Source organism: Balearica regulorum, chromosome 2 (genome assembly GCF_011004875.1).
Source record: "Balearica regulorum gibbericeps isolate bBalReg1 chromosome 2, bBalReg1.pri, whole genome shotgun sequence".
Lineage (NCBI taxonomy): Eukaryota > Metazoa > Chordata > Aves > Gruiformes > Gruidae > Balearica > Balearica regulorum.
In genome coordinates this window covers 23,700,496-23,715,127 of record NC_046185.1, presented here as the reverse complement: position 1 = coordinate 23,715,127, position 14,632 = coordinate 23,700,496, and the positions used below count along the sequence as shown (strand labels likewise).

Below are 14,632 nucleotides of genomic sequence, written 5' to 3'. Positions count from 1 at the left end.
GCATGACAAAGAAAGAGAAGATTTTTGTTGCTACTCGTGAAAAAGAAAAGGGCAATGAAGCCTTTGCCATTGGCGATTATGTGGAAGCAGTGACATACTACACTCGGTGAGTAAATACTGTTGTGTTACTTTAATGACTGTTACTTGTTAATATTATTTTTAGAGCAATGTAATTAAAGCAACCCATGACAGATTATTTTCAAAAGGGCAAAAGGATTTGACAGGAGAATACTTAAAACACTGTTGCATCTTGATATTAATTTTTATTTATCAGGAAGAGAAGTGGATAAATAGTGATGGGATGCAATCTGCAGGTGTCACAAACTTCTTCAGATTTTTCAAAGCCGTTGAGATTCAAGGGCAAGTTTACAAAAATAAAAGGATCAGTAGTGTGTTGAGAAACTAAATTCATTACAAATTAATTCTAAATAATCATATCAATAGGATTGTCTCAATTGTTAATAAGTAAAATTGATTTAATAACTTCTTCGTAGGAGAAAGAAAAATCATTGTATGCAGCTTATTGTAACACTGTCTGTAATTAGTAGCAGCCCAGAAAAAAAGTATATGAATACAGGATTTAAAAAAAAAAAATCTTACAGGTTGCTTGCCTTATTTAGTGCACACTGGACTACACTCAGACTTTTGCTTTATTTATATAAATAAAGGTTGTTGCTACAGGACCTCTGTTGTATTTTTTTTCAAAAGTAGAAAAGTTCAAGGTGAATGGAATGGAGCATGACAGGAAGAGAAGGGTAGTGTTTCAGTTAAGGTATTTGAATTCTACCTTGGGAGAAGCAGATTTTTTTCTCTACCTTTTCCACAGTGTTCAAACTTGATGCCATTTATACAAACCAGGATTTTCACAAGACCAACATTTGTTTCTCTTTTGCAGATTACCCATCTTGAGACTCTAGAGGTCTGACTTGTAAAAAGTGCTGACTGCTCACACATTACTAATGTTAAAGGAAACTCAATTTTGCGTTCAATTCTGTGCTTTGAAATGATAAGGATTTTAAAAAACCACAAGACCTAGAAGTGTCAAAGTTGTCACTTTGAAAATTGAAAAATTGAGAGCATATGGGAATCTTGGTGTATTAATTACCAGTGTAAATTGAGAGTAATGATATGGCAATCCTATGAGATGAAGTGTTAAGGTAATTCATGGGCTATGATAGTATAGTGGGATATCCTTGAAAAAAAATTATGAGGAAGTTAATGTGTCTGTGGTCAGTGTGGACAAGTATGGAGAAAATCATGCATCGGAATAAATTGTGTGCAACAGCAATAAAATAAATATTAAACAGATCTATGTTTAGGAAGCACCATTCATACTGTCACTGAAGGAGGGAGACTTTTGTAGAACAACTTAGGAAAATTTACCTGGAGATTGTTGATGTATATATGTGCGCACAGGTGTTGATATTCATAGTTCACAGGCTGTTTAAACTGAAGCATTTGATGTGTATTTTTTTGTTCCTGACTTGCAGCCTTAACATCTGTCTTTTTTTTTAATACAAGAACATGAATATAAAAAACATCCATAGCTTTATTTCGTACACAATAAATAAAATACAAATCCAGAATATAAAAATAAGTAAAAATCTCTGCTTTTGGAGCATAAATATGGTATTAATAAGGATGGACAGAACCCTTCCTAATGGACAGTCTTTCCATATTCGACCCCCCATGGGGCATTGTACACCTTCTGAAATATACGATATTGACACTGCATGCTGTTCTAACTGGGCACTTTTCTAATACCATCTGAAAAGTCCTATTTTCTTATATTTAGAAATATTTAAATAAACATATTTTGGAGAGAATTGATAATAGTCTGAAGGGATTATTTGTGTATGGCTAAAAAGGTAAAAAGAGTAGAGTTCTATATAAAAATAATCAGAGTACAGTTATTCATTCTGTTTGTCTTGTAATGAGCCTATTATTCTAAGCTGAACATATGGGGTACTTTCTATTTTAAAAAAAACCTTAAACCTCTTTCTCATTTCTAAAGAGATTAAAAACTTTTGCAGAGGACGTGTTCTGACATAGTTCTGTTTTGCTGATGTGATTTTAAAATAAATAGATCTTGCCTATTTTTCTGCATACCTATAGTGAAATCACTCTGCTTAGTAATTTCAGTTATACTGCAGAATCATAGAATAATTTAGGTTGGAAGCGACCTCTGAATGATAGCTTGTGCACCGCCTCTCAAAGCAGGGCCAAGTTAGACCAGGTTACTCAGGGCTTTGTTCAATTAAGTTTTGAATATCTCCAAGGATGGAGATTTTACAGTCTCTCCGGGCAGCCTGTTGCAGTGTTTAACTACCCTTACAGTAAGTTGGTTTTTTTTCCTAAAAAGTCATTAGAAATTCCCTTTTTGTCTGTTGCCTTTTGTCCTATCAGTGTGCACTTCTGAGAAGGATGTGGCACATCACTGCACATTGGAAAGGATCATTCTTGTGCTTTCAGGCAGCTGTCTTTGAAGATCAATCAGCTCTCCTGGCACCGTTTGCCCTACAGGACATTCTCCCTGTAATTCTGCCAAGCAGATTCCTGAACAGTCCAAAGTCTTGACTGTTATAATTCTAGTGTCATCTTGCTCATTTCTCCCAGAATCTTAAACTCTACCATTTCATGATTGCTGCAGCCAAGGCTGTCATCAACTTTTGCATTCCCAGCCAGTTCTTGCTTGTGAGTAACAATTCCAGCAGAACATTTCCATCTCATCAGCTCATTGATTGTGTCAGGAAATTGTCTTCAATATGCTTCAGAAATTTCATAGATTTCTTGTGCCTTGTCATTTTGCCCTTCCAGGGTGGTTCAGGTCTCCCATAAAAACCAGAGCCTGTCTGTAATTGTGAGGCTTCCTCTAGTTTCCTGAAGAAGACTTCATCTGCTTGCTCTTCTTCATCAGGCAGTCTGAAGCAGGTGCTTACCATGATGTCACTGTGTCAGTCTGACCTCTTATTCTTACCCATCAGCTCTCAACTGGCTTGTCAGTCTCTTGCCTGTTCCAAGACAAACCTTGCCCATTTCAAGACAAACCTCCACACATTTAATCACTCCGTAGCGTAGAATGCATCTCCTCCTTCTTACCTTCCTAGTCTTTCTAAAGAGCCTGCATGCCTCCATCACAGCACTCCAACCACACAGGTTATCCCACCATATCTCTCTTATTCCACTGAGATCATAGTTGCACAGATCTTTTATTCTTCTTTTTTGTTTCCCATGCTTTGTGCATTTGTGCACAAACACTTGAGATTGCCCTCCAGTCAAGCTTTTTTAACAAGGAAAATGTGAGAGTGTCTTCCAGTATGCTGTCCTCTTGACACTTCCCTGTAGTCCCCTCTTCCCAGTAAACATAGTTTGGAGTTGTCCTTGCTAGGTTAGTAAGGGTGTTGGCAAAGATTGTCTTGCACCACTTTGTCATATGGATCCCAGTTGTCCTTATTCCTCAGAGATGCTCTTCTTGTTGTAGAAGCTAATGCCCTGCCTACAATACCAGCCATGCATCCAGATATTGACCTGGATGATTCATCTACTGCTACCTCAGTCTTGCCGTTTTACAAGCAAGATCAAGGAGAAGCCCATGTGGCCCCCCCGTGCCCTTCATCATAGCCTCCAGAGCTCTGCAGTTACTCTTAATACTCTCAAAGGTTTCATTTGGCAGTTTCAGTCGAGTCTACATCGATGGAACAAGAGTTAATAGTTTAAGGGACAGATGAGCCGTGGCATCTTCTCTGCAACATCTCAGATCTGAGCCCTGGCAAGCAACAGACTTCTGAAGATGGTAAATCTAGTTGGTGGATGGTTGCCCCTGATGTCACAGGAAGGAATTTCCAACCACTATTGTGGTTAGAATATCAGTATTAATATTGTTATAATACTGTTTTCAGCTTCCAATAGTGAAGTGTTTCTGCATTCAGGTTTTCTAACTATGAGCCCACCATGGTCAATACTCCCTTTTTTCAGGAGTATATCGGTAATACCCACCGCAGCTGCATATAATAACAAAGCTCAAGCAGAAATCAAACTTCAGGACTGGGACAGTGCTTTGCAGGATTGTGAGAAGGTATTAGACATGGACCCTGGCAACGTAAAAGGTAAGTAGAACATAAACTTGTCCTCCTATATATTAGTTTATTTCTAGCAAATAAAATAGTACATATCCATTCATTTTGTTAGTTGACTTCACTGAGCTTTAGATCAAGTCCAAGGATAAAGAAGGAAACAGAGTAGTTCCCCAAGGTAATTTTAACAGTATTTTGGGGGTCAAAGAAGTTTTATGCAGTCCATCCTGTTGATCTGTGATGTGTATTCTTACGCAGTAGCATGGGGCTATCTCTTGTTCTTTAAATGATAACCGGAAGCACTCTTGTATAAGAAAAGATGCTTCGCAATTCATGATCGCTATCTCAAAAGGTGTCATGAAATTGCATTGTTAAAAATGATCAAGAGAGCAGTTATTACTAGTGCAGGATCATGAAGTAAATGCAGAATTTAAAAAAATGTTTTACACTTAATATGTCTAGAAAAAATAGTGTATTGTTACTCGCCTTAGGCTTTAAATACATCAGTAATATACTTTGTTCCTTTGTAGCTTTGATGCGCCGTGCCACTGTACACATTCAGCTGCAGAATTACCAGCCAGCTATAGAGGATCTGAACAAAGTATTATGTGTTGAACCAGAAAACACTATAGTTAAGGTAAAGATAAATGGGTTGAATATGACTAGAAAGAGGATGTATGCAGTTGTAGCATAAAGTGAGTACAGTTTATGTTGTTTGATTTGAATATGAGTTTTGAGGGCACACTTGAGCTACTGTGCCAGTGATCAGTTTCCTGAGACCACATAGGTGCCTGTGGTGGAAATTAGGTACTTGAATGTGACCAGATACTCTGTTCACTACTTAATTGTGAGAACCTATAGGTCTTCTATAGCAGTGTAATTTAGGTGCCTTAATTTTGCCACTGAATATACTTACAGTATTAGTGTCTTAGCTGATCAAAGTTATTTGGAAATTTCTCTCAAGAAGATCCATTGGGTTAGATGTAGTTAAGTTTGACACATAATTCACAAGAAAAATTCAAGAGAGATGCCAGGCTTTTATTGTTGTAAAGGTAGAGTTAAACCAAAAGGAGAGGACCTGGGTTCTGTCCTCACTTCAGTGTGATGTTATGAATACTCATTTCTCACCTCCAGGCTAGAATGAAAAACTTTTCATACTTTCTGATGAATCTGAACCCTTCTTAGCCAATTTTGGATCTAAGAAAGCTGGATGCTTTCTTTGGAAACTCAAGGTCAGATGTGGTCCTTGCACTACTATTACTTCAGCTATGTAGGAAAGGATTTGTTCGTGTCATTTCATTGGTATCTTCTTAGGGGTGTTTTGTGGGTTAGAACCCAGTCCTTGCATTTGGACTGTACATGTCCTGAGAATCTTCAGTACTAGCTAGTTCTGATACTAAACTGCTCTTTGCCTGTTAATTAGGAATCTATCATACTGCTACCCTCCCACATTTTTTATGTATGACTTCTGGATGCTGTGCCTCAGCTGAATTCTGTTCAGCTCTTACTGGTGGCACATTTTGAGCTGCTAGCAGCTTGCTGATTGCTGCTTCCTTCCATGGAGTTATTTGATCTCTGCTATTACTCGCACCAGTGCGAGAGGTCAGTGCCTGTTATGTAAAATTCACTAGATACAGCTTTCATCCTTTTTAGGGTGTTCTTGGAGCTAAATTTCTGTCCAGAATAGTTCCTGAGTTTCACATCAACCAATGAATCAACCTGCCTGCCTTTTTTTTTTTTCCTTCCCTCCCGTTTCTTTCTTTTTAAACACCTGCCTCTCTAGATTTGAGTTCTAAAAGAACTTCTGGGGTTTTGGGGTTTTTTGTTGTTGTTTATAGGACTGAACTACTAAATAGCTTGTGAGTCTGTGTTGACAAACTCCACAACAGTCTTTGTGAAAGGATTATCAAATAGGCTGTGCTGAGACTTCTTATAATACCAAACAGAAGATACTTACTCATTTCGAGTACACTCTTCCAGAGATCCAAATACACTAGTAGCTTTGCTGAGCAATACTTCGGTAGCTGAAAGCAGATGTCTGTACTTTGTCCTTATCTGTGCCAGCTATTATGCCTTGGCTGAGGCACCTAGAGGTGATAGGGTGCTTTGGGTTTTGAGTTGCTCTTTGCTTGGAGAATTCCCCAAACCCTCTTGACCTAAATATGAATGTATGGAACACATGCAGAGTGAATGTTTATGTGCAGAGTCACTAAAATAAAGGTAAATTGCTTGTCAGTAACTGGAATTCTTCAAGGTACTTTGTCCACATGAATCTTTGCTTGTTCCTGTCCTTCTTTTATCTTCTTCTTGAGAAAGTAAGTACTGAAATGGCACTTCTTGTACAGCATTGAATTAAATTCAGAATAGTGCATAATGTTGACATTATGCACTATTCTGAATAGTGCAAAATGTCTGTCTTTGCTCTGAAAGTGTGAAGTGCAGATGGAGTATTTTTTTTTTTAAGTAATCAAAAAATGTTTATGCAATGAGAGGCTGTTTGATCTAATTTGCAGTTCTTACAAAAGGAGAAAACCTTTTCATTATTCAACAGTGTCCTTCTACTACACTGCTAAGAAATTGTTGTCTCTTTTGGTTCTAGTTCCATCAATTACATTCCTCCATCAGATAACCATCAGACACCAAATTCTCCATAGCATAAATTTTGATAAACTGATCTTAGGCTTTTTTGGTAATTCTGGAAGGAGCCTGTTTTCCATGTGTCTCTTCTGAGTAGACCATGCCAGATATCACAGTAGTACAATCTACTTTTTTTCCTTTTAATTTTTTTTTTTTTTTGCTTAAGCAGTTAATTCAAGAAAAGTACTTATTTATATCTGTGATATCTTCTGAGAGACAGAAATAGAGTGTTAATCTTGGTTTTGATACTGACTCTTGGAAAAGTCACATTTATTTTCTCTGTTTTTATATTGGTGACATCTCAATAGTTCTTCAGGATCTTATGTGGATTATTTAACAGAATATATTTTCTGTATATAAATTACAATTTATATACCTATTAAAAAAAGCTTCTGCTATTGCTGTTTTTTCTCTATTGCAGAAAAATCTGGTAGAGATTGAGAAGAAACTGAAAGGTTTAAAGCCTGTATCTGAGACTCAAGGCAAAGGAAGAAGAATACTTATTCAAGATATAGAGGATTCAGAAGATGATGAAGAAAGAGGGGAAAATACAGAAGAACGTGAAAGAAGCGGTAGAGAGAAAAGTAATGTCATGTCATTTTCTATTTAATTTTAACCTGAGGAAAAAAATATTGCCTTTGATATTGCAATGTTTATTCACACAGTTCCATGTTTGCTTGCAAAGAATTTTGCCTGTTTGAAGACTAAAATTACATTCGCTACTTAAACTTGATCTGAGTGTGAAATCTAAAATCCAGTTTTATTACACATCTTTGGAATTATTTCTAGAAAAGGTATAACAGAGTCAGATGGAAAATGTTGCTATAAATCACCTTCTTCCCTGTGTCCTGTGTAGTTTTATAGCTATCCTTTGATGTGGACCCAGTTGGGAATTTCTTCTGGTGTTACAGAACATTTTGTGTTTCTTATCTCTGTCTCTTACATAGCTCTCCTGCCTTGCCACCATACATTTTAGTTCTGCATTTTTTCCTCCCTTGATTGGATCAAAGGGTGTAAAAATGATCAAGTAGCATGTAATTTGATTTTTTGTTGTTGTTTTGATAGCTTTGAAAACTATCAATTTATTGGGGGGTGGGTGGGAAGGGGGTTTGGAGCACACAGGTGCTGTAGTATATATTAATAATATTTATATTATTATATAAAGAATATATTAGAGGTAAACAATGTGTACTGTATGTAGTTTACAAGCAGTTGAAGTGCAGCTCCCATTCCTGGATTAATGTGTGACTAACTGCAAGACTGCTGAGATGAAACTACTGGCATAATTGGAATACATGAGTTTTAGGAGGAACTGAGACAGCAGGGGCTGTTGAGGCTTGCACTGGCAGGTTGCTTTTAGATTCAGCTGCATGTCTGGCCTCCTCCAACCTGCAACAGAATAACATCCCTGGGTTGATTTCCACCCATTCTACTTTCTGTTGGTTCTTTAAGGTAATGTAGCATGACAACTGTGGTTTTTGTGTTTTCCATGGCCTATGAATATTAGACTGTACATGTGTGATTTAATAATGCATTTATTTGCACAAAAATTTAAGGAAAATATATTTTTCAAAATCAGTAGGTATCCACTAAATCTCCTCAGCTGAAAGCCTTGAAGAAAGGATGGATCATGTCCCTAGCCTTAAATATTAGTTAATTGGGGGTTACTTTCCATTGGGAGCATTCAGATGACTAAGTGCCTTCTAGCTCCATAGGAAGACTCCCATTCATTGATGAAAGGTTAGGCTTTTAAACATAGGGAAGATTGTCAACTGACGTCAGTGTCAGAAGTGTTCATGTGATACACATAAGTATTTTTGAGATTTAGGAGGCAAGGCTCTTCATAGATTGCTCTGTATTTCAAAGTACAACTGGAAACAAAGTCAGTTCAGTAATTGAATAAATCTGTTATGTTCTGTGAACCTAACAGCATTAAGTAGACTGCGCGTTTTATATGTCTTCTATACATCTAGTCATGTAATCACAGTCAGTCCAGTAGTCCATTTGTCCAGTCATGTAGTCAAATTTATTTCACATTCTAGTTGGTAAGCCTCATGCATTCCTACTAAACTTATAATTTAGAGATTGGAAGAAAACAATTTTTTTTTCTTTAGCTCTGAAGAGTTGATTTCTCAGCTCTGAACAAAACAGTCTAAATAAAGAGTGTAGTGTCTGTTCTATGTATCTGAAAGCAAAAGTAAATAAAATCCTTTTTATACAATAGAAATGGAAAATTGCTTACATCCTGGAGACTGTAAAAACTAGTACTCAGGTACTGTAAAAACTAAAAATCATGTATATACTTGACCAAAGCGCCTGGTATTTTGACATGTTTATAGAAGTTATAATCTCAAGTGATAAATATCATTTAAAGATAAATAAAATAAATGTATTTTAAATAGCCACTTTTAATTAATAAAAATCTGCTGAATTGTGTGGTATTTACTTGATCTATTACAATAATTAAAAAAACATTGTAGTAAACAGTTCTGAAATTTAGGAAATATTTATTCATAAAAAGGAGAGTGCATTTAAACAAATAAAGTCTAAGTTAGCTTTAAAATTATTATTTCTCAACCTGTTATTGCTAAAGATGACAACAGATCTCTCTTTAAATTGTGCACATACAAGAAACCTCTTAACAGACAAAGCTATGTTTTGTGAGTTGACCATGGGAAAAGATATTGCCTAGAGAGTGTTTTCTTTGTGCATGGTTTATTTATTATACTTTAGAGGTGGAGAAAATATTATTCTTCTGGATGAGACCTTTATCCCAATTCAGGATATGTATTTTTAAAATTTTTGTATGTGTCCTCCTGTTTTGTGCACCTTGAGATAGCTGGTTTGGTACACTGAATCAGCACACGTCTTTTTCTTTTGTGTTAAATCTTTCATCTGACTTCTAGTTTCACTGCCTATGTTGTATTAAATTTACTTGATGCCACAGCAGTTGGCCACAGAGAATTACTCTGTGGGGTTTTTTTTCAGTCTATTTTCTACTTGATAGCACCAAATAAAAGTCTTTGTCATTGAACATGACAGTACTGTGATTTGGAACCATTCTTAGATTAAAGAGCTTCTCCTTATATCAGTCCATTACCTTGTGACTGTTTTCTTTCACTAGATCGTCCTTTTTTGGGAATATTGTGAGGAGCTGAACAGGTACGAAAACTCTCTGCATCCTTGATGAATTCTGTTCTGTGTTCTCGGCTGGTCTTGACCATGTATCATGGTTTCTCTGAAGTAATGGGCTTTCTGCCCTTAAGTAAATGGAACTGTCATCATAATGATTTACAGCTTTCCAAAACAAATAGGCATTGATAACAGTCTTTGAATTTATCTTCTTGATTTTCTAAACATGTTTTATGAAATGGACATCTTCGAATAAAACTGGATTCTTTGTCTTTACATTTTTACTTTCCCTTGAATTATTCCATGCGGAATAATGAAACATTTATTTGATGTTACAGATAATTCATCAACGTATGTATTAATGTTTCATGACTTTTCACAGAGAACAGTGAGTAAAGTCTTAGATTTGTATGTCGAAGTTTCTGATTTGTTGAGAAGCAAAGGTTATTGGTTAGGAGACAATTAGAGCTCTTTCCTACTCAAGTGATCAGTTGTGCTTGATCTTGTTTTTTTGGCATTCCTAGTATTGTTTTCTGCTCTCCTCTACCACTGAGGCTCTGAGATAATTGAGATGTTATCTGCTGGTTAATGCTTACTGGCTGCTCTGTATCCTCTCTTGCTTGGCCTTTATGCCATGTATGAATTTGCACCTGTCCAAATCTTAAATTGTAGTAATCTCTGGGACTAGAATTTTACTGTAATAGGAAGTTTCTTTGCCTTGAATAATTGACTGTGTCTGTTCTTCTTATGGTTAGAAGCCTTATTGATGAGGATGACATTTGGCCACTTTGTTATCCAATATAATAGTTATTCTGTATTCCTTGATCCTCTTTTCATTGTGCTTGGTCATTTGCTGTTTTTGATTTTTGGAATTGTAAACTCTCTGAAGAAGGGGCTTTCATTTATAGTTAATTAGTCTAGTGTCTAGCACAATGGGGCCCAACCTACTGTGGCTTTTCAGCTCTATTGCAAGCTAGCAGTACGAGACTTTAGATCACGTTAAAAGAAACAGCATTGAAAATTAACTCTAGAATTGTATTTGTAGTGTATATCCTGAAGTTAAGAAAAACCCTCAATGACAGTGTCAGTATAAATGTTGACCAGTAAATCTTTTCATGTTCTTTATGAACAAAGACTGCTCCTAAGCAGTCAGAGATCAGAGTTATTCAAGAAGTCTGTTCGCTATATGTTCTGGCTCAGAACAATCCAGGTACAATCTCAATCAGCTAAACCAAGAACACGTAATACAAAACACATATTTGCTGACCATGTGTGGCACAAAAGCAAAAATTATTTTAAATTATTAAAAATTAATCCATGGAGATTTGGACCATTACAGTTGCCTTCATATGTAGCTAGTCCAGAGCAGATGAAAGAGTTGAAAATGTTTCCTGGCTTCATAATAGGCGAATTCATTGTGAACTGAAGTTACATATGTTGCTTTTCATTCTGCTACCACTATTCTTGTGCTATGCTTCTGGAGGATAAGTACTTTGTGTAGCTGGAAATTAATTTTAAATAAAAGATGATGTCATCCATTACAAAAAAGTACTTCAAATATTCCTTTTGGAGTATTCAGTGGCTTTTGTTTGATGACAGTCCATCCATTTTAAGTTCCTTAGTTTAGTACTAACATGAACTAAAATTCTTTCTAGTTTGTATTTGTTGTCATTCCAATTAAAATCCTATCCATACTTTTCAGTACCTTTCTTTAACTTTTCTTGGCATTTATAATGTATCTAGAATTTCTTTTTTTTTTTAAAAAAAAAGTTCATAATTGCTGATTTTTTTTTTTTAAGGCAAAGCCCAGAATACTGCTTTCATGAATACATTTCTCTGTAGAGATCAATACAGGAATATTGTTTATGTTATAAACACTGAAACTGAAAGACAGTGAGAATTAGATTTGAGAAACATATCTGTACAATTTTGTGCGTGGTGTTTACTCAGTCCAGAAATATTTAGACAATTACATGACCTGACAGCTAAACAAGTTAATTATGAGTATTCTTATTTTCAGGGGGACTCTGAATGCTATAAATGTTTCCTGTTTAATCCAGGATTGGTTCTGTGCACTTCATCTTCAGGAAATTTTCTCCTGTATTCAGGAAATGATGTTTGCATTAATGACATTCACATTCGCATCACACATTATCTGTCTTTCTTGTTTTTTCATTGTCTCTAGCAGTTGGGATCCTTTTCAAGAGTGTTTTGATGTAGAATGTTTTCTAAAAAACTTGTCCTATCACCTGTTTGTGACATTTAAAACTGTTTTTTTCCTTTTCTTTAGTAGAAGATATACGGACTATTGCCTGTTTTGGTGGATGTAAAATAAAAGTATTTTAGCATGTATCCTAACGAAATTATTATTATAGTACTACTATCTTAACTCATCTGCCTTCATCCTCCCTACCAAACAGACCTTAAACCTTTTTGGTGTATTTGATGCTACCAAATTTGATGGATGGAAGTCTCAAATATAAATAATTTACTTTAAGTTTTAGAAAAATGTTTGTGTGGGTAGAATTGATTTATCCTATCATTGTTCCTACTATGCAGTATGAACTTATTATTAAACATAGTATTTTAAAACAGACACCACAGCTAGGAAGGATGTAGTTGGAGCTTTTGTCTGTTAGGCACTAGAGAATCTATTGATTTTAAAAATCTTATTCTTTCCCATCCTGTTCAGTTTCATTTCAATAACATTTTGTGCATTAAAACCATATTTTCTGTAATTTGGAACAACCTGGAGTTCATCCATATTTAGTCACCTTCAGAAGTTTAGTTGTCAGTTGGCGGTATCACTCCCATATATAAAGGCATGACAAAAATCTGTTGGACAGATGAGCACATCCAGTTAAGTGAAGGTGAAAACCCAGCATCTAAATTGAGAGTACAAAACCACATGGTTGCCTTTGCGTGAATGGTAGTATCAAGAGTCAGGCTTTCTGATAAAATCTGTATTTGAATACTGTGGTGGTCATCTGTTAGGAATTCAGGTGAATAAGGAAATTATGTATGTTAATATCTGCTACCCTTATTATATTTTTTCCTAATTAAATTAATAATAGTAATGAAAATTGAATGATCTGAACTCTCTGTAAATTCTTTTTGACATTATGTTTAAATGAAATCTTTTTGAGAATGATTTTTAAGCTTTGATCCCTCCTATGTTGTATTTGAGGAGAGTTTGGAAGTGTACATTACTGGTTTGTTAGCTATGTGTTCTAATCGGAACATGCAAGCATTTTGATTTGGTCATGGAAAATCAAAGTATCAGCATTGTGCTAGCCAGCATTTAAAGAGTTAATTTCAAGGTGAACTCTGTACCATTCTGACACTACAGAACAGGGGTTCACAATGTGCCCAGCAAGGAGGAGTGAGATTTCACTGTGACATGTTCTCAGTAATAATTGCAACTTATATGTAAGTAGGATTTTTTCCGTGTTCTTGGAAGCGTTTTCTGAGGCAAATACATCTTCATAACATTAAGATGCTTAGAGGATTTGGTACCCAGTTCTTTGGCTGTACACCCCTCTTTTGCCAGGATGATAGTTTCTTCTGATGATGCAAGCTCTAACTCAGCTCATTAACTTCCTTGTAGAAATTGGCGTGCCAGTAGGAGGAGAGGCGGCTACTGAGGAGGCTGAAATGGGGAACGCGCACAGAAAGTTTCACAGCAAAGGAGGTGGCAGTAAGGCGGAAGACAGAGACACACAGAAGCAGAAGGAATCCACTGAGTGCGGATTAAAAAAAGAGACATCAGAGAAAAAATCACAAAAGCATTTATCAGACCATGAAGGTGAAGTTAATGGCTATTTACACAGTGATCAAAAGAGTGAAAGCCCTGAAGCTGAGAGCTCCAAATCGCACGGAGCTGAGTCTCAGTCGGGTGGTGGTGGCAGTTCTACTTCACTTCCTCCTACTGCAGCAAAACTAAAAAGTGAAGGAAACGAGTTATTTAAGAGTGGACAGTTTGGAGAAGCTGTGCTCAAATACTCAGAAGCAATTGAGTATGTCATCGGTCTAGGTGAGTGCGATACCTTATAATTAAATTTAGGATTATTGTTTAGATTATTAAAAGGAACTACAAATGAACTAACCTATCCTCGGATTTTTGGCAGGAGTTACTGTGCAGTGAATTCTTAGTCATTGTCAGTAGAGGGTAATTCATGTGATACTGAATATAGGAAGATGAGTGAAATAATCTTTTAACTTCCTTGGAGCAGAGCTGTTTACTTTTATTTATGTGTTTGAATAATTACGTATTATAGGTGACACAGAATCATCGAATGGTTTGGGTTGGAAGGAACCTTAAAGATCCTCTAGTTCCAACCCCCCTGCCATCAGCAGGGAAACCCTCCACTAGACCAGGTTCCCCAAAGCCCCATCCAACCTGGCCTTGAACACTTCCAGGGAGGGGGCATCCGCAACTTCTTTGGGCAACCTGTTCCAGTGCCTCACCACCCTCACAGTGAAGAAAATTATAAAGGAAAGCTCCTTACAGCTTTGCATTGTCAGCAAACTGCATCACTGCAGTGCACCTTACACTATGCAAGTCTTTAATTCCTGAATGTCATTTTAGTAATGGTCTTTGATTTTAATTGTAACTTCTTGTAGGAGGACAAAGTCCAGATGATTTAAGTATCTTGTACTCCAACAGAGCAGCGTGTTACCTCAAAGAAGGCAACTGCAATAACTGCATTCAGGATTGTAACAGGTAAATTGCAACCTCCCATGTAGAGCAACAGCATTCCTGATGATGATTAAACATTTTAACTGATACA

At 36.3% G+C, this 14,632-nt stretch overlaps 1 protein-coding gene across 2 annotated transcripts in view; it reads left to right on the top strand.

Moving 5' to 3' along the window:
- Positions 1–14,632, top strand: part of SPAG1 (sperm associated antigen 1) — a 44,856-nt gene that overhangs the window by 12,075 nt on the left and 18,149 nt on the right. For both annotated transcript variants that reach the window (XM_075743622.1, XM_075743623.1), the window contains exons 7-12: positions 1–106; positions 3,976–4,106; positions 4,604–4,710; positions 7,132–7,294; positions 13,450–13,875; positions 14,466–14,565. In XM_075743622.1, the coding sequence (XP_075599737.1) occupies positions 1–106; positions 3,976–4,106; positions 4,604–4,710; positions 7,132–7,294; positions 13,450–13,875; positions 14,466–14,565 (1,033 nt within the window). The remainder of the gene's footprint in view (positions 107–3,975; positions 4,107–4,603; positions 4,711–7,131; positions 7,295–13,449; positions 13,876–14,465; positions 14,566–14,632) is intronic.